The following is a 21,651-nucleotide window of genomic DNA, read 5'->3' on the forward strand; positions in this document are numbered from 1 at the left end:
AACGGTTAACGAAACCGGGATCGTAGTTTTACTGAGACAACTCTGGGTTTCTGCGGGAAAGGAAAATGCTACAATGCGAGGGGTATTTATCTTAGCTCAGACATAATATCAAAATTTACAACGGTGAGATTGCTCGTAATTTGGTTGCGAACATGGTGCTCAAATTTCACGACAATCCAACGGTGAACGAGTCCAAGATCGTCTTTTTTCTTAGATAGGTTAGGTGACCTGCGGGAAAAAGAGAGGGTTTTGGGAGAAAAGAGAAAAAACAACCTTGTGAGGCAGAGTAGGCTGAGGAGTGAGTCTGAAAACTGACCTAGCATGTTGTTATTTATAGCTAGGGGCATTTACGACCTATTTTTCACTCTATTTATTTATTTATTATTTTATAAAAACAAACTTTATTTTATTCTCTATCAAACAAATAAATAAAATACCCTTTTTATTTTCTCTCAAATCATTATTTTAATTAATAATTATATCTCCTTATTCATTTATTTATAAAATCTCATCATTTATTTTAAACTCTATTTATTTATAAATAACAATCCTTTTTAATCTAGTTTACGAAAATTGGGATGCTACAGAATGCATGGCAACTTCTGACAATGTTGTAAGAGCTGGCCTCACTCCCAAACACAGAGATGTCCAGACTCTTTGTTCCATGCTCACATACAAACAGGTAAATGATAAAGGACAAAATTTAAATGAAGTTCCTTAGATGTTTCAGGTGTTGTTTTCAAATCGAATTGGAATTTTGTCTTGGTTAATTATTTGCTTAGTAAATGTTTGTTTTAAATGTTAATATAAGTTACTAAGGTGAAATTCCAAATCTGATTGGAAAACAGCACAAAAAAATTCAACGAAGTGCATCTAAATTTCATTCAGTGATATGCAATTTTCTAGGACTATACTGTTTGCTATGGTTACACTTCCATACACACATAAGATTCTGATATGCAATTTTCTACGGTGACTTGTTAAACCATGAATTCCATCCTTGTACACCCCTGGTCACTTGGCTGAGGCATATGCAGTTTAAATTTTTCATTAGATAACTAAAACATCTATGGAAATTTTTTTTTAATTGTAAAATGCATAGCTCCATGGAGATTTCTTTCTGACAGATAAGAAGGTATAAAATAGAGTAGGTACAAAAATATATTTCTTGTTAGTTTTGTAATAGAGCAAACTACTTGAGTATAATGGTTAAAGTTTCAAATAGAGGTGGAAAATTACAAATGTTTTCTCCAATTCTATGATATGTCATCTATGATCTGCTGTGATTTTACAATGATTTTTCTTCTGGAAGGAAACATTCTTGGATGGGGCTATAAATAAGCAGGACTCATACTTGATGCCATTAGTCTTTGAATTTTTATTTTTATTTGATTCTCATAAATTTTAATATTTTTAAAAATAACTAACACAAACACACACAAAAAAAGGACCAAAATTAAACAAAGAATAAAAACATTTGTAATATGAAGTTTAAAATCAATTCTTCAAAGAATAAAAAACAATTATATAAAAATACTATATTATAAACTAATCTCCCAGTTAGGTGTCACTCGGGTTGCTTCAAATTGTTTCCAAGCTTCGGGATCTAATCCATATTTTGTAACAACATCCTGCATTTGTTGCCCTTCAGTCTTACCAAAGACAAATTTGCTAGTCAATGTGGACTTAAATTGTCGCCATCTCATCGCAACCATAGACATAACCTTCGTCTTCACCTTTGCGGCTTCTGGGATATCAAACTTTGCCTGCATACATACATTAGTTAGTTTGCATTCTGTCAATGTAAAGATGGACTTTCAAAATATAACATGAAAATAAATCAAACACAAAGATCAACACTTACTAATATGTCATTCCACACTATCTCCTTAAGCGTTTCAGGTACATCTTTCCAATTGTTGTGGATAATGGGGATCTTTTCTTGCGCAACTACCCCTAGATAGCTTTGGAACTTTTCACGCATAGGTCCCGATGCTCTCCCGGTAGCGGGATCGACATAAACTGCCGGTCTGGGCTGATCCATGGTTCTTAATGTCAATGTTCTAAGTCGTGTTGTTGTTCTACTCTGCTTCAAAGTGGCCTCTGATTGACCATCAGACTGTGGAGGAGACCTCGGAGGTGTGGCCATGATCCTGTGAAAAAATAACAACATTAATATTAATGTGCAAGGCAAACAAAAAAAGGCGCAATAGTAAAAATAGTATTAGATTGAGACATAAAAAACAGTTGCTTTCAAACAATCCCTGTAGGAATGTTCTCCTATAAACCTTCATCATGGTCTACACGATTTGCATGTCCATCATCGACTTCATCAGGTTCATTCATTGGATGTAGGTTTTTTGAAAAACCACCCATTTCACCAATGTCAAGGCTTGAATCATCATTATGGTAATTGATTCCACTTGGTCTTCCTTGGAGAACCACAGACAAACTTGAATTACATGGATCGTCAACGTAGAAAACTTTTTTGGCTTGTTCTACCATAATGAAAGGTTCCTCCATATATGCCACCTTAATTACTAAGGTCAACCAAAGTAAATCCCAATGATCTTGATGCACACCCATTGTCCCGTTGACCCACTGACACTTAAAAACAGACACTCTAAATGCAGTGTAATCAACCTCCCAAATTTCTTGAATGACGCCATAGTAACACATAGATGCTCGAATGGGGTTGTTGTCCGATGTACTACAGAAGTGATCCTAATCGGCATCAACACTGACCCCACTGTTTTGTACGGAACTTTTATCATCTTGTGACTTTGTGTAGAAGGAGTAATTGTTAATGTCATATCCCTTCCAAGTAGGGACATTTAGATTTGGGCCAATGGCTAACAATGTTAGTCTTCTAGAAACACTATTATCAGCAAATATTGTTTGTCTAAACCAAGTTATGAAAGTTTTATTGTGCTCTTGCAACACCCTCATCATGTTCATTTTGGGGTGAGTTTCTCTAACATGCTTTTTGTGAGCCTCTATGTACGATAACACCTCTGCTGTGTTGTTTAAAATATACAAATGAGCTTGTGACACATCATGTCTAGTCATTGTCACAACATTGTATCCACGAGTGCCCTTCCCTACTTTTGGCTGATCATGACGAGATGAAGGAAGGCCCACTAGTTTCAATGACTCAACGTACTGTGAGGCAAACTCAATACATTCTTCGGCAACGTATCTTTCAACTATTGACGCCTCTGGTCGATATTGATTCTTGGTATAACCTTTCAAGACCTTCATGTACCGCTCAACTGGATACATCCATCTGAAATACACAGGACCACAACACCGTATTTCCTTTACCAGATGAACAACTAAGTGTACCATTATGTCAAAAAATAAAGGAGGGAAATACATCTCCATTTGACAAAGGAGCACAACAACCTCATTTTCCAAATCATCTAACTGTTTAGGGTCAATGACCTTCGCACATATAGCATTAAATATGAAACAGAGGCGAGTAATTGCAACACAGACCTTTTCAGGCAACGTCCCGCGAATTGCCACAGGCAAAAGTTGTTGCATTAACACATGACAATCATTCGATTTCAAGCCAACCAACTTAAGCTCAATCACAGACACAAGGCTCTTGATGTTTGAAGAGTATCCTTGTGGGACTTTGATACTACGCAGACATTGACAAAAACTTCTCTTCTCCGCAGTTGACATTGTGTAACATGCTGGGGGGAGATATGTCTGTGGACCTTTTGAGACAGGATGCAACACCTGACGTATACCCATGTCAACCAAGTCTTGCCGACACTTCAAACCATCCTTTGTCTGCCTTTAATGTTTAGGAGGGTCCCAATTAAAGAATCACAAACATTTTTCTCCACATGCATCATGTCTATACAATGTCTGACATGATGATCATACCAGTATGGAAGATCAAAGAAAATAGACTTTTTTTTCCACATGTATGCATAAGATGATGGTTTTTTCTGGTATTTGCCAAACATATTTACAACATCCTTCACCCGGTCATAAACTTGATTCCCATTTAATGGATCTGGCGCTGTTTCATGTTCCTGACTTCCATCAAATGCCTTTTTCAGTCGTCGATACGGATGGTAAGGTTTGAGAAATCTGCGGTGCCTGGTATATACAGTCTTCTTTCCATGTTTAAGTTGGCGGAAACTAGTATTCTGCTCACATATAGGACATGCGTGATGTCCTTTGACACTATATCCACTTCAGTTCCCGTAGGCTGGAAAGTCATTTATGGTACAAAAAACCATGGCACGCAACAAAAAAGACTGCTGCAGATTTGCGTCCCATACATGAACCCCTTCTTCCCACAATTTCCGCAAATCGTCAATTAATGGTCTTAGATATACGTCAATATCATTACCTGGCTGTCGTGGACCAGGTATCATCATACTTAGCATTACATACTTTCGCTTCATGCACAACCACGGAGGGAGATTATAAATGAACAGCAAAACGGGCCACGAGCTATGGTTAGTGCTTAAGTTGCCATATGGGTTCATTCCGTCCGTTGCAAGACCAAGCCTTACATTTCTAGGCTCGGCCCCAAAGTCAGGATACAAACAATAAATTGCCTTCCATTGCGGACTATCTGCAGGATGTCGTAGCAATCCATCTGATTTTCTGCTATTTGCATGCCATATCAAGTTTTTAGCGTCTTCGCCATTAGCAAACAGCCGCTTCAACCTTGGTATTATTGGGAGATACCAACACACCTTTGCTAGACGTGGGTTGCCGGCAATTGGATGTACACTAGAATCCCCGTTCTTCAATTTGTACCTTGATACCCCGCACACCGGGCAGCAATCAAGTTCAGCAAATTCATCTCTGTACAAAATGCAGTCGTTACAGCAGGCATGGATTTTTTCATGCTGCATCCCAACTGGACATAAAATCTTCTTTGCTTCATAGTGATTCTTTGGCAAAACGTTATCTGCAGGAAGAATGTTTTTCAGCAACATCAGCAGCTCACTGAAACTCTTGTCACTCCACCCAAATCGTGCCTTCAAGTTAACCAGAGCTAACACAGCAGACAACTTGGTGAAAGATGTGCAGCCATCATACAAAGGCTTCTTCGAATCAATTTCTATGTTGTCATACAAGGCTGTATGTGCCTGTTGAAACCCCTCTTGCCCAAGATCGCGAATCATTTCTTCTATAGGATTTCCAATTTCTGCATTAAACTCCTCAGCCTATGACATGTCAGCTGTATCGGGGGATTCGCCATGCCATATCCATTTTGTGTAGCTACGTATTATTCCGTCACAAATAAGATGAGTTCTTATGTCATCAATTGTTTGACACCTCCCATTTCCACACTTGACACATGGACAAAAATATTTTCCCCACATAGGTTGCGCTTTACTTTGAGCAAACTGCAAAAACTCTTCAACACCATGGTCGTACTGTTCACTGATACGTGATGCGTTCATCCAACTTCGATCCATGATACACGTTGCAATAGAAAACACAGCAGCACTGCACCTTTCGTAGAAAACACTGCAGTTGAAAACAAAGCAGCAGTTACAGTTAGTTGGACCACAATGCTGACCACTTCAATGGTGCATTGTTGTTTCTAGGGATTTGACATTTTTTACTTTCCAATATTGTATACTACAGCTTTGGAGCTGAACTGATTTTGGTATGTTTAATTGTAGTTCATGTTGTACCAATCCCCCTATTTGGATATAACAATTATTTCATTTATGATTTAACACTGTTTTCTATCTAAAAAAGGGATGATGCAAAAACTGCTCAAATTATGGCCATCAAATGATGAATTCAGGCCCCTACCATATATAACATGTTATTTATGTCACTAGTTAGATGAGTTCAAAGTTGAGAGGCTAGTGACATGAGTTCATGTCATTGGGTAGTAATTGAATGGTTTGTACAGCTAAGACATGGCCATCGAATTCTGTCAACAAATGACAAAGGTAAAACAGCAATAACTTATACACCTAATGCAGTTACTACATGTAGTACAGTCCTTTACAATGTCCAATGCTTTTGTCCCATTCTTATAAGCATATAGGCAACAGGCAACGGTCTTGGTTTCTATATTGATTAAACAACATAAAAATGATAACGGAAATAAATGTCTAATGCATCTCAACAAAAGTAAAAAACCTACGGAATCAGGTTATACAATTCATTAATGAATCACCTTAATCCTGACACGTTACTGACAAGCAAGCCCACTATGATGAAAAAGCCTTCAGCTTCAAAAATCACGAATCAAATCAGTATGTTCAGAATGTTCCTGCCATAAGTTACAGACCAATTTTCATGATTAAACGGCAGTGTAGAAGTTGACAATAGTAAATGAACCTAGTGCCTCATATGACAGTCTAGAAAACCATATCATCATCAGTACCACAAACCAATCCTAATTTATAAGTTCGATGCAGTGAGAATGTCAGATCAATAACTTCAACCAACATTAAGTTTAATTAATCAAAAATCTCTCTACTCTGAGTAACTGAAATAAGTAAAATACTTAGGCAAAACAGGTAATAAAGCAACACGTGCCTGATTCAAGTTATTGACTTTAGGATCCATCGTCTCCATTCAATATATAACTAAACAAACAAACTAGATTCACGTGTAAGAAATAAATCTACATGTTATGAAATTAACACTGATGTTAATCATCATTACTGTTCAAACACTGGGAACGAATCTAAATAGTTAAAAAAAAAGTTCAAAATTCAAACTTAAAACATGGTATATTAGTAGGGATACTTGTCATTTGTCAAAGCCTAAGTGCCATGAAATTAGACATGCGCCTGCAGTCCTATCCTCTACTGAATGGGCAAGATTTTTAAATTACAAATTTGTCTTCTTTTTTCTTTTATCTTCATTCTGACTTGTGAAAATTGACTGCATGAGTGTCCCACTTACTTGGGGTTGGGGAATTTGATGTACATAACCTTACCCTAAATAAATTGGCATAATCCTTTTAGTGTTACTTGAAAGGAAAATGTATGAAGGTGTTGCAAGTTGTCAAGCATATAGTTTCTTTAATCTGAAATGAAAATTTTCTACACAAACTTGAGTTCATTTGTTAAATTTATAAATACAATTTGTTCATGTTATCTTCATATAATTATTTGGTGGGCCTATTGAATAATTCAGGTGCCTTACTTATACATTCATAGGTCTGGTGGTCTACTGTATTTTCTTTGTATAAAATTTGTCTAGATACATGCAAACGTAACAAATGAAGGAGTATAAAAATGTTTGGATTATTTATGCTCTTCTTTTCATGTTTAGTCTTGTCATTTTCTATCAGTCAATAGGATTATAATTTTATGCGACTGAATGTAAATGATTATTGTAGTTTTTATGCAACAGGTTAACACTTTTTTATCTGTTTAATTATATTTTTAATATTCCACTTTGGTTAACTTTCAGGATTTACCTATTGATGCTACTACCACAGTAGATATTGATCTTGGCCTAGGTTTGAGAGATGTAGATATTAAAAATTATATATGTTGTGTATGATGGGTTGGACCGAATTAATGAATGTGCTTCCATCTGAAAAAGGTGGGTGGGAAAACAAGAAGATCAGAATATTAATGTTGATGGTCCATGGGATGCTAAAATTTAGTTTTGGATTTCAGAGGCTAGCTCTTAACTTCTTATTGCTTTTCTATATATGGTGTTGATGCAAAAATCTCATAGCCACATAAAATTAGGAGCAGGAAAACATATGTATCAAAGCACTATGACAATGCTGGCAACTTCAATCAATTTTTGCTGCACGTGGACTCCAAATTTCACACCTACTTTTGTTTTCATCGGAGTCTCTGTTTGGTTCCACTTTGCATCATTTTTTAAAAAGAAAAATTCAAACATATTTTTTTACTTAGTAAGGGAGAAATTACCATCTGTGGAGGTATATACCTGAGTTTTTTTAACTACTTAATTAATTTGATTGGTGACTTTAATTTTTTTTTTTACAGAGACCTAAGGTAAGTATTTTTTATTGTCAAGAAGAAGACTGGAGTCTCTTGTTGAGGATGGAAGAAGAATACATTGAGGAGCTCTGCATGCAGATATTGAAGTTTAAACCAGATTTGGTGATTACAGAGAAAGGACTTAGTGATCTCGCATGCCATTTTCTCAGCAACCATGGACTTAGTGCAATCAGAAGGCTGAGAAAAACTGATAATAATAGAATTGCCAAAGCATGTGGTGCTGTTATTGTGAACAGACCGGATGAATTACAGGAGTCTGATGTTGGTACTGGTGCTGGGTTATTTGAAGTTAAGAAGATTGGAGATGAGTTTTTTGCATTTATTGAGGGGTGCTAGCAAGGACCCCAAGGCTTGCAGTGTACTATTGAGGGGTGCTAGCAAGGATCATCTAAATGAAGTTGAAAGAAACCTCCAGGTAAAGTGTTGATTTCTACCCAGAGCTTGTGGATTTGATCATTGCTTTCTGAAGTTTTTCCCATGACAGGATACCGTGTCTGTAGCAAGGAACATAATAAAAAATTCAAAACTTGTTCCTGGAGGAGGTGCTACTGAGTTGACTAATGACTGTCAAAGATGTAGAGATTTTTCTTAAGAAAGGGAGGAAAGACTAGGCTGAATAAAACACGGGAAGTTAGAAAGTAAGTACGTGCAGTGGTTGGTTTATTCATTCATTCAATTTTAATTTTTTTTGCTTTTGTGGGTGGTTTACGTCTTGTAACAGAATTAGCGATCCACACTCTACAATGGAGCTTCAATGAAATATTTTAAAGTTATAACAAATTCAGGTACAGTCAAATATTTGTAAGAAAATGCTAATCAGAATATCTGACATCGATGCTAACTTTGACCTAAAGTTCCTAATTCTGTTTTTTAGATGGACCACATAGCCTAATTCTGTTAACAATAAAACTAACTCCTAAAGATTAAGACTTTAAATTCACCAACTAAACAAAACAAATAAAAAGAGATATATAACAGTTATATCATGTAATTTTTTTATATAAAATAAGTCAGATTTTAAAAAAGTTTAGATCAAATAAATATACGATTTTTTGTCTAAAGTTTTCAAAAGACATGTATATTTTACATGTCTTTTATTTTTTAAATTGAGCATGATGTATAATTATTTTTGTTATAACTTGTGGGCAATGTTTGGTACAAATATGTTGATAATATAAATATTAGTATTTTCTTGAAGTTTAAATATTTTTATTACCAAACCTAGATTTACAAAAGTACATAGAAAAACTAAAAAGAAAAGGAAATTGTGCTAGATAAAAATTTCGAACTACAATTTTACAAAACCTAAAAAAATTAACTACAAATCTATGTTTTCTAGTAAGGACCACTAAGTAGAAACTAGGGAGCAGGGCCAACATTCATTCTATTGCGTGCAGCTAGCTGTTAGGAAAATGGGGATCGTTTATGAAGTGCCTGTATTGTTTCTTTCATCTTTTTATTAAATCACACAAAATTTCTCACTACATTGTCCCTCAATCTTATCAGAAAAATATACTACCTCTTTTAATCAGTTACAAGTCATCCTCCACACCACTCTAGTTGATTAAACACATTGTATTTTCAAAAGGTTTACATAAAGTCTCTGCCTCACACCACTCTGTCTCAAAATCTTGTTAGTTATTACAAAAACATTTTGTTTCTTACATCAATTTTTTCATAAAGTCACAAAATCTCCCACCACTCTGTTTCTCAACAAAAAAAAAAATGGTCAAGGTAAATTATAACAACCTTGGTCGTGATGAAAAACGTTGTTTTTCATCTCTCTTACAGTTTCCTGAAAATACTGTTATGAACAGAAGGGAAATAATTCTCTGGTGCTTTGCGGTGCTCTGGGGTGGGTGGCCCGGTGGGATTGGGACCCGTTCTTTATGGTTTCTTTTTGTACATGAAAGGGTTGATCGTTGGTTTGATTCTCTTTTGAAAAGTAAACTAATTGTACCATATGGTAATGGCATGTCTCCCATTGCTAGTAAATTTAAAATTAATCCTTTGGTCCGTCATAAGTCACTAAGGCTCTCATTGTTGCAAAATGAGGAAGAGCAGTTTTGTGATTAATATTCACAAATAATGACCTCATCTCATCACAATGATATTGGGTATAAATGTTTAGCACTGGACCAACATAAAATTAAAATAAGTGATGAGTCTGGTTTTACATCTAAATGTTGGTGCGAGTTATCTTAATTTTGGACCCGGATGGATGAACAAAATGAAGCATTAGGAGATGCTTCATCGTGGTCGTTGGCTGCAAGATTCACCAAAACATCATATTGAAGAGGAGTGTGAAGAATTCGTGAAGGAGTATAGGGATCAAAAGAATTTGAGGCATCTTAGCCTTGGTGGGATATGAAGAATATTTGAGCTACCACCCTTCATTTTTCAAGTTGAGAACCTAGAAGCTCTAGATCTCAAGGCCTGTCACAATCTAGAAACACTACCTAGTGATATTTCACCATTGAGATATCTCATACATTTGGATTTGTCTCAATGCTATTTATTGGACAGAATGCCAAAGGGTATTGAGAACCTGATTCGGCTTCGGGTTCTGAAGGGTTTTGTCTTGGGCAGTTCGAGCAAGACTCCCTGCAGAAATATCAGATCTTGCGAATTTGAAATACCTAAAGCGATTCAGCATACGTATAGTAAGTGGGGCTGTGATCCAAGGTTGAAAGTGTTGTCAAAGCTTGAACATTTCAAAATATCATGGGATGTATTTGACACAAGGTACACTGATATTCAGATAAGTTTTCCTTCAAGTTTGAAAAAGTTGCATCTTGAAGGCTTTCCTGACCAAAATATTCCAGAAGCCTAGCAAACTACCTGAAGGATTTACACAACTAAATATAACAGGAGGAAAACTGAAAAGTTTGGATGATGGAGAAAACGATAATATTTTTTGGCATATGCAGATCGTGCGTCTCAAGTAGCTAAAGCTTTTGGATATTAACTTGACAAATTTACAAGAGTTGTTTCCTTTGCTAAGGTATGCAGAAATAAAACAAATCCTAAACCAGTATATTTTATTTACGAGTATAATTCATTATGCCACACATATATAAATGTGTACAAACATTATGTACATCACTATTTGTTATAATAAATTGAACCCCATTTCAGAAATTGCACACATTGTGGTCCAAAGTGCACACATATTTTAAATTAAGCTTTGATAGCATTTGAAATTTAGAACTAGGATGGGGGAAATCTTTGGCTTTTCTGAAGTCCTGAAAGCTACAAGCTTCCTAGTTTTAATTTTTTTAATAGTATATTTAAAATCTTCCAAGTTTTGTAACCAGAATTGGTCTGACCAACAATGAGATGGTGCCAATCCCTCTAGGAAGTTGATAAACATGACATTGATGATCAGTGATATGTATAAACAAGAGCCATTACTCAGTCCTGAAGATTAAATGAACTGAGCACAACCTCTAAGAATAGTATAAACAATACTCAGTCCCGAACATTACTCATATATTACTCAGTCCCGAACATTACTCATATATTACTCAGTCCCGAACAAAGAGCCTCATATATTAACTAAAAGATGTTACATATCACTCACATTGTTAAAATATAAAAAATTTGATCTCAAATTTTGTTTAAAGTTTCACTTTTTATTGGATCAATCTTTAATATATAAAGAAATATAATATTGCATAAATTATTATACATCTCATCTTGTAATGACTCTAAATAACAGTGACACCCTAATTAATTCTCATCTTATTCCTAGGTCTTTCAGATGCATTGATAGTGTGATCAATCTTATCCAAAGTTTATGATTAAACCTTTGAGCACTTGTGTTTTGTATTACAGATTGTTTTAGAAATTCTCGTGTTTCTAAATGCACTTTCAAACCCATGGCTCCCTCCACCGAAAGAAAGTTGTGAGTTCTGACTGCTCTAGAACATTTAGTTATGTAGTGTTTTCTAGTTACCTAATGCATTAAGCATATAATGTTTTCTAGTTTTTATCTCTAAGAATAGTATCCTACTTAGAGTAAATCATCTAAGACTGAAAATCAATGTTTTTATCTCTAACAAAAACAAAAGTTTTTATCTCTAAGAATAGTATCATAGTTAGAATAGTATCTCTAAGACTGAAAATAATTCATCAGTTACAGGCAAAAACTTAGAGTAAATCATTGCCATGTACCTTTATGAGAAAATAAGGAGCTGCAGCATGCTCTAATGAAAACAAAATGTGTGCGTTGAATGATGATTTCAGAGGGTAAAGCTGTAAAACATGGACAAAAAACATAAGTTAAGTACTTAGGCATTAGAAAAGCATAGAAGAATGGCAAAAATCAAAATATTTTATACACCCATAATTATTACCTCGTTCCGTATACCTCAAATCTTCTCCTATCCCAAACGCTCTACCACATATCCAACTGCAGTGGTTGTTTCCTCATGTGCTTCAGCGTTGGATGCAAAGAAACAAAGTCCCTGAAATGCACCAGAAAATTAAATAAAATTAATTTATTTAATAGTTTTTCTTTGGATTGTTTAATTATCTTCAGTAAAAATGAAATTAAATAACTCCATCATATGTGATCATGCAATTTATAATTACAACCAATCATTTAAAAATATGTAACTGGAATTATATCAATCATGTGATAGGGATATTGAGTTGTTTATCTTCAATTTTACTTGTGTAATGTCAGAGAACTCCATTTCTTAGCTATGTGAAATGGTTGATTTCAAATTCTAGCATTTTTAACTAAATTTTTTATCCTCATACTATCATTGTACGTTGTAATCCTAAGTTCAATATATTCATAAAAAAATATTATATTTAAATAAAACTTGCCAATTCTTTTTAAAAAAATCATGAAATTTGAGGTGCATTTTAATTTACCAAATGTGTATATGTGCAATATTTGACCAGAAAATTAGGGGAAAGGAATATTGTTGAGGAACCACTTGGGGGCTGTGGCATTCAACAACATAACCAGCTTGGCATTTGGGAAAAAATTTGTCAACTCAGAAGGTGTGATGGATGAGGAAGGAGTAGAATTCAAATGAAGCATCTTAGGTCAAAATGGTAAGAAAATTACACAAACCGCAATTAGATGGAATTGAAGTAACACAAACTACAGGAAGATGGTATTGAAGTCCAAAAGTTAGTCATAATTTTTTTTTTCTTCAATTAAGTTTAAAAATGGATCCGATGGAATAGTTCGATTAAATGGGGTAAAGGAATGTCAAAGAAAACTTTAGATCAAATGTTTAATCTGATGAAGAAAACCTTTGAACACCTTTGATATGAAAAACAAACCTTTGATATTTGTAAGTATAACTGAGTTCCTCAGTATTGAAGAAAACCTTTGATATGAAAAACAAACTAACTAACATTCAACATATGCAAATCTGATGAAGAGACATTAACTAGAGAATACATGTCACCCTGAAGTATATAAACAGACAAACATGACCAGTAAATAAATTATCAGGCACCATAACTTCAACACTCTAAACACTCTAAGCTTACATACAAGAAAACTGAAGGCAAAAGTTGAGGACAGCAGCTGAAGTCCTCTGTCTGATATGGTCTTCAAGAATTGCCACAAAACTGCCTTAAACACGTTAAGTTCTGCAAAACCTCAATGTTCATGAAAGAAGCAGTTCAATCTAGGCTTTGTTTGAATAAACTTCCCCATAAACACTTATAAGAGAAAAAAAAATAAGAAGAAAAAATAGATTAAGTTTCTTTCACAAGTTAAAATTAACTTACCACCTCAACTTTTCGGGAAGTTAAATAGGAGAACTTCTATAAAGTTGAAGATTTTAACCCATGGAACAAACTCAATATGTTTTACCTTATTTTCTTCTCTTATCAGTGCTTATGGGAAAGTACATCAAGCATGGCGCTAATCCCAGCTTACATTTCATGAGTTCACGCAAATGCATCTAATAAAATTACATAAAAACAAAACACCCATAGACAAATTCAGGGAACACATACAGTGGGAGACACAAAACCCGTATTGGCACCGATCTCGAGAAGTGCAACCAACAGAAGAAGCGAGAGCAGGCCTGAGAAAACACAAAGTTAAATCCCCCCAACACATTTTTTTCTTATTCATGTCTAACAAAAGAGCCACAATGTCGTTATATTGCATAATACTACCCGCGTTCCTTTTTTTATAAGCATTTTTTTATTAAGTTATAACAAATGTTCCCACTGCCAGAACACATCCATTGGCTTCACTGGATGTTCCCACTGGAAGAGGGGCTTTTGCCAAGCATGGGCTTTAAAAATTTGTTGAATTTCAAATTTAAAGCATACTAATAACAGGAAGCAGAAATACACACACACAGAGTTGGATGGGCTTTGATTAAAGAAACTATGGGAGCCCAAGTAGATGTTACACTTGCAATGCCTAGCATAGGGGCTAAACCCTAAACACATATTACGTATACCAAATGCGAAAGCAGTTCTAAACTTCTTCAACTCAACAATTGCAAGTGAACCCTTAATACTATGACTTCTTCAAGCAATACAAAACAAAAAACCAAAAACATCTTACCTTGACGAACAGTTGCAAGTGGTAGTCAAAGGGGCACGAACGTCACGGTGGTGGGTCGAAGACGCCGTTCGAAGGTCGGCAAGCGCTAGCTTGATCAGGGAAAGGGTAAAGAGGGACACAGTCGAGGGCTTTTGGTTTCGTGACACAATACCTTCGTGGAGGTACATAGGTATATAAATGACAGGCTTTACGACGGTGGATATGTTACACCGTCTTTGTAGGTTACTAGGTCAACGACGGTCTCTACTAAGATACTGTCGTAGATGAGTTCGAAAATGCCCCTGCCCACGAGACAAAGACGCTGTTTCATAAAAACGACGTCGTACACTACATCCAGCACATAAAATAGTTATATATTTACGTAAATGCCACCGCGTTCACTACAACGATGGGTTGCATACGACCGACGTAGACTGTGCGATGTAAAATAGGGTTTTTGTAGTAGTGAAAATAATGATTGAAGAATGTAAGTACCAATTAAAATAATCCTTTAAGACAATAATATTACATTTTTTTTCTAGTTTTAACTTATATATTAGAATAAAACTAAAATTCCTATAAATTGATAATGATAAATATGTGTGTGTATACTTGTGTTTTACAATGAGTAAGTTAACAAGTTATATCCAGTAAAAAAAGTTAAAATAAACTATAATTATGATTAGAGAAAAATATGTTTTTCGTCTTTATATTTTTTGTCAAACTTAATTTTGTTGTCTGTACTTTTGAATTGATGAATTCAATCCTCTAACTTTTGTAAACTTAGTCACTCTTCATGTTTAAACTTAAGATTAATGCTAACTTTTTGTAGCCACAAAGTTAAGCTAAATTCAGATATTTTCAAAAGTGGAAAGACTAAATTCATCAATTAAAGAAGAGAATACAGTAATATTCAAAATTAAAACATAAATAATCCTATTTATGAAAATTCATTCTTATTTACTATTAAAAATAATATATTAAAATCCAACCATCAAATAAATGTTTCCATTGGTAAAGGTTAATAAAATAAAATATGATGTATTCATATGTAATTGATTTTAATTTAATATAATAAAAATTACATTGTGAGTTGATAATGAAAAATATGAATAGATAAATGCATGTAGATAGTCATATCCTATTTTTTAGTATCTTATTCAATCATTAGTATACAGGAATAAATTTTTAGTGATTAATGCATTCTAAACATCCTTTAAAAAATATGTATTCTAAAATAGGCACAACCTAGCTTATACCTACTTAATGTTGAATGAGAAAAATATGATAGGAATTGCTTACTATATAAGAGTTTAGACAAAATTAAATTCAAATTTTAATTGATTGGGTATAACGGAAGAAGGGATTTTTTTATTTGTTTATAGTGAAACACCAATTTATTTCCTAAAATTGTATTGGTCGGTCAAATTAATTAGTTCTTAAAGTTAATTAGGTGGCAAAATTATTCATGAAATTGTACATTATCAATGAATTTTGTCTCTATAACTACAATAGAAAATCAAATTGGTACTTAAAATAAATAAAATGACAAAATAATCCATGAAAATATAAATTATCAATCAATTTAGTCCCTAAAATTATAATAACCGATTAAATTGATTCTAAAATTAAAATTAAAATGAATTACACTTTTTCCCAACTTTTCAAAATGTTGCAAATTATTCCCCTAAAGTGCTTTTTCTCACACATTAAACACTAAATTTACATTTCAACGTTTTGGGCATTTTGATTCTAAATTGCAATTAAACCTATAAAAAAAGTAGTAAAAATAGTCGATGGTGGGCTTGAATGCCTGACCCCTTCCACAACCACTAAATCCACTAAATAAAACTTTTAATGACAGTTTTTCCCAACATTAATTATTGCATTTATTAATGGTATTGATTCCCTAATTGTATGATTAATTTGCATGAAAAAAATATTAAAAGTTGAGATGATACATTTATTTATTAATATTTTTATTTTAATCATAAAATCTTATAAATGATACAAATTTATTTATAAAATTAAAATAAAACTTAATTACACTTTTTTCAACTGTTCAAAATTTTGCAAATTATTCCCCTAAAGTGTCTTTTTCACACATTAAACCCTAAATATTTTTATTTTCATCATACAACTGAACTAGACTCCCTTAAAAAAATAAATACTTTTCTTTTAGTTATTGAATTATATATAATTATTTATTATTTATAAAATATTTATTAATCTTTTATCTTTTATTTGTAGGATAGTGTTATCCAAAAATAAAATTATTTAATAGAAAAAAATATAATTTAGCTAATAAATAAATTTGTATCATTTATAAGAATGTTTGATTAAAATAAAAATATTTAATAAATAAAATTATCACCTTAACTTTTAATATTTTTTTATAAAATAAATACAAACATACAGTTGGAGAACAAAATTAAAGCAATTAAAAAAATCAATAATGGTATACGTAAAATATAAATTATAGTAATGATTTATAATAAGATCTTAGGGTAATATCCAATTTCTTTTGGGATTATTAAATTTATTATCTAAGAGTTATAATATCGATTTATTATCTAATAAATAAATTTTTATCATTTATAAGACCACTTTACCACTTTTAATTTAAAAGACAAAATGGTGTATTATTGTAATTTCACGAACTAAATTAATGATTCACTTCTTTTTTTATATATACAATGGCAAAACAAGGTTAAAACAAAAAACCTTGTGTATATTTTCCAAACACTTCCCTACTAGGCTCATGCTATTTGTGAAAGAAGAAAATATAATAATATAAAAATATAACAAAAAAAATTATGAAAATATTTCTTATTTACTAAAACAAGTCAACATACTTAGAAAACTGTGAAATATAACAAAAAAAATTATGAAAATATTTCTTATTTACTCATCAAGTGTAAATAATACTTGTATTCTTTCAAATTTTTGTTTGCGAAAGCCAAAAGTTGCTTAGTGTTAAACAATACTTGGGTTTCTTAGATTCAAGGAGAGTCTAAGAAGGTATCCGAAATGGTATTAAGAATACTTGTAAAGTTAGGAGTAACGGGTTAAAATATTTGTTTTGTATTGAAGTTTTGATTAGTGAAACTTTTTACTAATAAGTAAAGAAGAATAAGACGTATTTTAAGTTGAGTAAACCAATATAAATTAAGTGTTTTTACTTTTTTTCATAACGTTTTAGTAAGCATTCTCGTAACAATTGATGTATTACTATGATTTCAGGCACTAAATTGGTGATTTGATTTTTTTTTTTTGGGTATACGATGGCAAAAACAAGGTTAAAAAAAAGTCCTTATTTATATTACCCAAACACCTCCACTACTAGGCTGATGCTATTCATCAAAGAATAAAATATAATTATATAAAAATATATCAAACAAATAACCTTATTTATGAAAAATAATTCTTATTTACTAAAAATAATCAACACATTAAAAAAAACTATGAAATAAATATCTCCATTAATAAATGGAAATTAATTACCAATTATTCAAATTTAATTGATATTAATTTAATACAATAAAAATTACATTGTATGTTAATAGAAAATACAATAGAAAAATAGGGATACATAGCATTCATCCATATGTGGCCTTAAGGGATTGCCAAAGTGGCTAAAACAAAGTTTATGTCTATCAATTCATAGGTTTAAATCTTGATTTGCCTTTGAATTGAGGTAAATGTAAGTATTATTGCAGATATTCTCTCATACCCAGATTTTCTTTGTCTTGAACTAAGATGTCATTCTTTCTCCTAAATTTTAGTCCAAAAAAAAAAAAAGTCTCGATGCATTGTTAAGTCATGCATCCAAGTGATCATATATAAAAATAATTTTTCAGAGATTCATTCAATCTTAACATAGATGCAAATGTTAATTATATTTATTTATTGTAGAATAAAAAATTTATGATAGTTGTTGTTTAATCACTATGTAGAAGAAATTATATATACATATTATAGATTAGAAAATTAATTGTGAAAGAATAGAATATAACAATATAAAAAAAATTAAGAAATAGTTTCTTAAATAATCCTTTTTATGGAAATTTATTCTTGTTTGTTAATAAAATTATTAAATTAAGCTATTTCAATTTTTTAAGGACCAAGTTGACTATTATATATATATATATATATATATATATATATATAAAGAAGATTTTGTTTTATGTGATAATCTCACATGACAATCTCATATTTATTTCCTTCAAAAACTATTATATGAGATTATTTTATTTTTGATTCAAACAAATATAATTAACAATTAAATACAATCAATTAAAATTAATAAATTAATTAATCAATAGATTGATGTTGATAAATTAATTTAATAAATTAATTACTAATAAGTTAATTATCAATAAGATATTAATACATAAGTTACCTTGATCAATTTTGATTTTACATATATATATATATATATATATATATATATATATATATATATATATATATATATATATAAAGTATATGAATAATATACATTACATATAAAAATTTTATACATGTTATGAGTTATATGAAAAGTGTATATACAAGATTTGTTAGCACATTGCAATATTAAGAAGAGTTGATAAACACGTTATCTGGAAACTATATTGATTTATATGAAGAAAAAAATCAACACTAACTAATAAATTGATGTTTTATTGATAATCAATTGAGGGCATTGAATATATTTAATTTCAAAATTTATTATACTTTTTTTACTGTCAAATTTATTATAATAAATTACCTTAACTATCATTTTAATAATTTAAACTTAATTCAATAAAATATTTTTTTTAATCATTATATTTATTCGACATGTGATTTCTCTCTCTTATTTTTCAGTTTTATTTACATTCTAGCAAAAATTATCCATAGAAATTGATAGAAATATATAATCAATATTTATTCTAATTAAATATGAATCTTAAATTCTAAACTATCATAACTTTTAAAAATATTTATTATAAGAAATTAAAATATCAATCGAGTAATATAATTATCAATTTAATATATAATATTTGTAAATATTTTTATTTATCTTCAACCATTTAATTACAAAATGTAGAAAATATATTTCATCGTTTAATTAAAAATATTATGAAAAATAAATATATAATAAATTGTTTCATATTCAATTAAAAATAATATGCTCAACTAGTAATGAGTACAGTCGTACATGTATTTTCATTACCCATTTGTTTATGGATACGGGGCCGACAAATATAATGATACATGTGTCTGCATATATGTGTTACCCGTTAATATTTCAATAATTGAGTATTCTTATTTGTTTACGAATCTTAAATACGTAAATATTATTTATAAATATTTTTATTTGAGTTTATATTTTAGAGAGTATAATTTAATTTGGACTTATATGTTAGTGCATTTTTATTCATGTTTATATTTTAGAGAGTAATTTTTAGATAGTTTTGTTTGAAATTCTCAATTTATTTATTTAGAATTATTCATGGGAATTTTTAATTTTGTAGATTGTAGAATATTAAAATAACTTTAGTTGTAACAATTGAAATTATTTTTCAAGAAAATATTAAAATAAATCAAAATTATAATAAGAATTTTTGTTAAAATGTTTTTAAACTATTTTTTTATTTTTACAAAAATACCCATGGGTACCCGCAGATATTTAAAAAAGGTCTCAGTATCCGCTTAATAGTTACCGTGTAGGTAATGAGTAAGCACATGACAAATATTTATTTGGTGAGATGGGTAAAAGTTGACTACCACTCGTGCTTGTAACAACCCGCTTTCATTACATATCTAACAAAATCCAAGATTTGATTTCTTGTTTAATTGGAAAGCTCTTGAATTTTTATATTTATGAAAATGCTAACATATTTTCAAATTTCTAAAACTAGCCATGAGAAATCAAAACTCAAAGATAGACCATTCATATACAAACATATGTTTATATTTCTTTGTAGGGTAATACATAAAACCCTAAGTGTGAATCATGCAAGTTTTGAGGATGTCAAAAAGAATTTGCTTGACAATAATTGTAATCATCAAAAAGGAAGAGAATGTGAATTGTGCAGTTTTTTAATAATGTCGAAAAGAATTCACTTGATAATGATTGTCATCATAAAAAAGGGGGAGAATGTGAATGTATGAATACATGATTTTTAATGATGCCAAAGAATGTAAACTCCGATATTGTCAAGTGGTATTACGCATAACGCCTAGGGCAGCTAGAAGGCTCAACACCTGACTGTTCCTCAAGGACTCATTGGAATCTCCAAGTCTTGACATCTTTTGTAAACCATAATCACAACATTAATAAATGTGGGTTAACGATTTGCATCTCAACCTCTTGTGTTGTGTCTTTTAATTTTTATTGTCTTTAAGAACATACACTCTCAATCTTGCCCACTGAATCCGGAGTCATTCGGCTTGATCAATAGGGTGCCATAAGCATTTAAGTAAAATTGAACACGATAACGCTTGTTTAATTGTTACATTTAACATTTTATCATAAACATGCATGAATTTGCATCTTGTCATCTGGATCCTACAAATTGGAAGATGAATAAAGAGTCATTTTGAGTGATGGTCAACACCACACCAATTTGGGTAAGCACTAGGGGTAGGTGAAAGGTAATGCAAGCATCTTGTAGTATTGTTCCATGTTTGTTGCATGATGCCACTTTCTTTGTCCAAGATTAAGGGTAGGTACGAATAGGTGTTAGGCCCATGATCGATTGATCATCACCCCGCATCTGGCTAAAGACGTTAAAGAAGCGCTCTTAGGAGGCAGCCTGGTTTCTCTAACTTTGCTCTTTAATTTCCTGTTTCATACTTGTTTGTTTTCTTGAATTATATCCTTAACTCACCTAAGTTTATATGCAATTATAGGATTTTTTAGAAAAAAATATATAACAATGAACAACACAATTTTGCAAAGGATTTTTTGCAAAAAAAAAAAATAAAATTATTAGCTCGCCTTGGCAAGCGTGTCTGACGTGAAAATTTAAAAAGGGGAGGGGTGAAGCCATTTTCACCCCATTTCTTCTCCAAAACTCAAAAACTCCAACAAGCTTACAGGAGCCACACTTGGCAGCAGCCCCAAGCTTCCATTGTGCACTTTTGCTTTCA

At 31.7% G+C, this 21,651-nt stretch overlaps 2 protein-coding genes across 2 annotated transcripts; both read right to left on the bottom strand.

The window, feature by feature from the left end:
• Window positions 1-1,541: 1,541 nt before the first annotated feature.
• LOC114375657 lies at window positions 1,542-6,272 on the bottom strand. Its single transcript, XM_028333509.1, has 3 exons — window positions 6,176-6,272; window positions 1,865-2,153; window positions 1,542-1,766 (listed from the first exon to the last, which is right to left on the bottom strand). The coding sequence occupies exons 2-3, from the start codon at window positions 2,147-2,149 to the stop codon at window positions 1,542-1,544; spliced, it is 510 nt and encodes a 169-aa protein (XP_028189310.1). The 5' UTR covers window positions 2,150-2,153; window positions 6,176-6,272.
• LOC114375667 lies at window positions 2,725-5,159 on the bottom strand. The gene is made up of 3 exons (XM_028333520.1): window positions 4,257-5,159; window positions 3,898-4,166; window positions 2,725-3,805 (listed from the first exon to the last, which is right to left on the bottom strand). The coding sequence occupies exons 1-3, from the start codon at window positions 5,157-5,159 to the stop codon at window positions 2,725-2,727; spliced, it is 2,253 nt and encodes a 750-aa protein (XP_028189321.1).
• Window positions 6,273-21,651: the final 15,379 nt, after the last annotated feature.

The sequence above is a fragment of the Glycine soja genome, chromosome 2, assembly GCF_004193775.1.
Source record: "Glycine soja cultivar W05 chromosome 2, ASM419377v2, whole genome shotgun sequence".
In the NCBI taxonomy this organism is placed as follows: Eukaryota; Viridiplantae; Streptophyta; class Magnoliopsida; order Fabales; family Fabaceae; genus Glycine; species Glycine soja.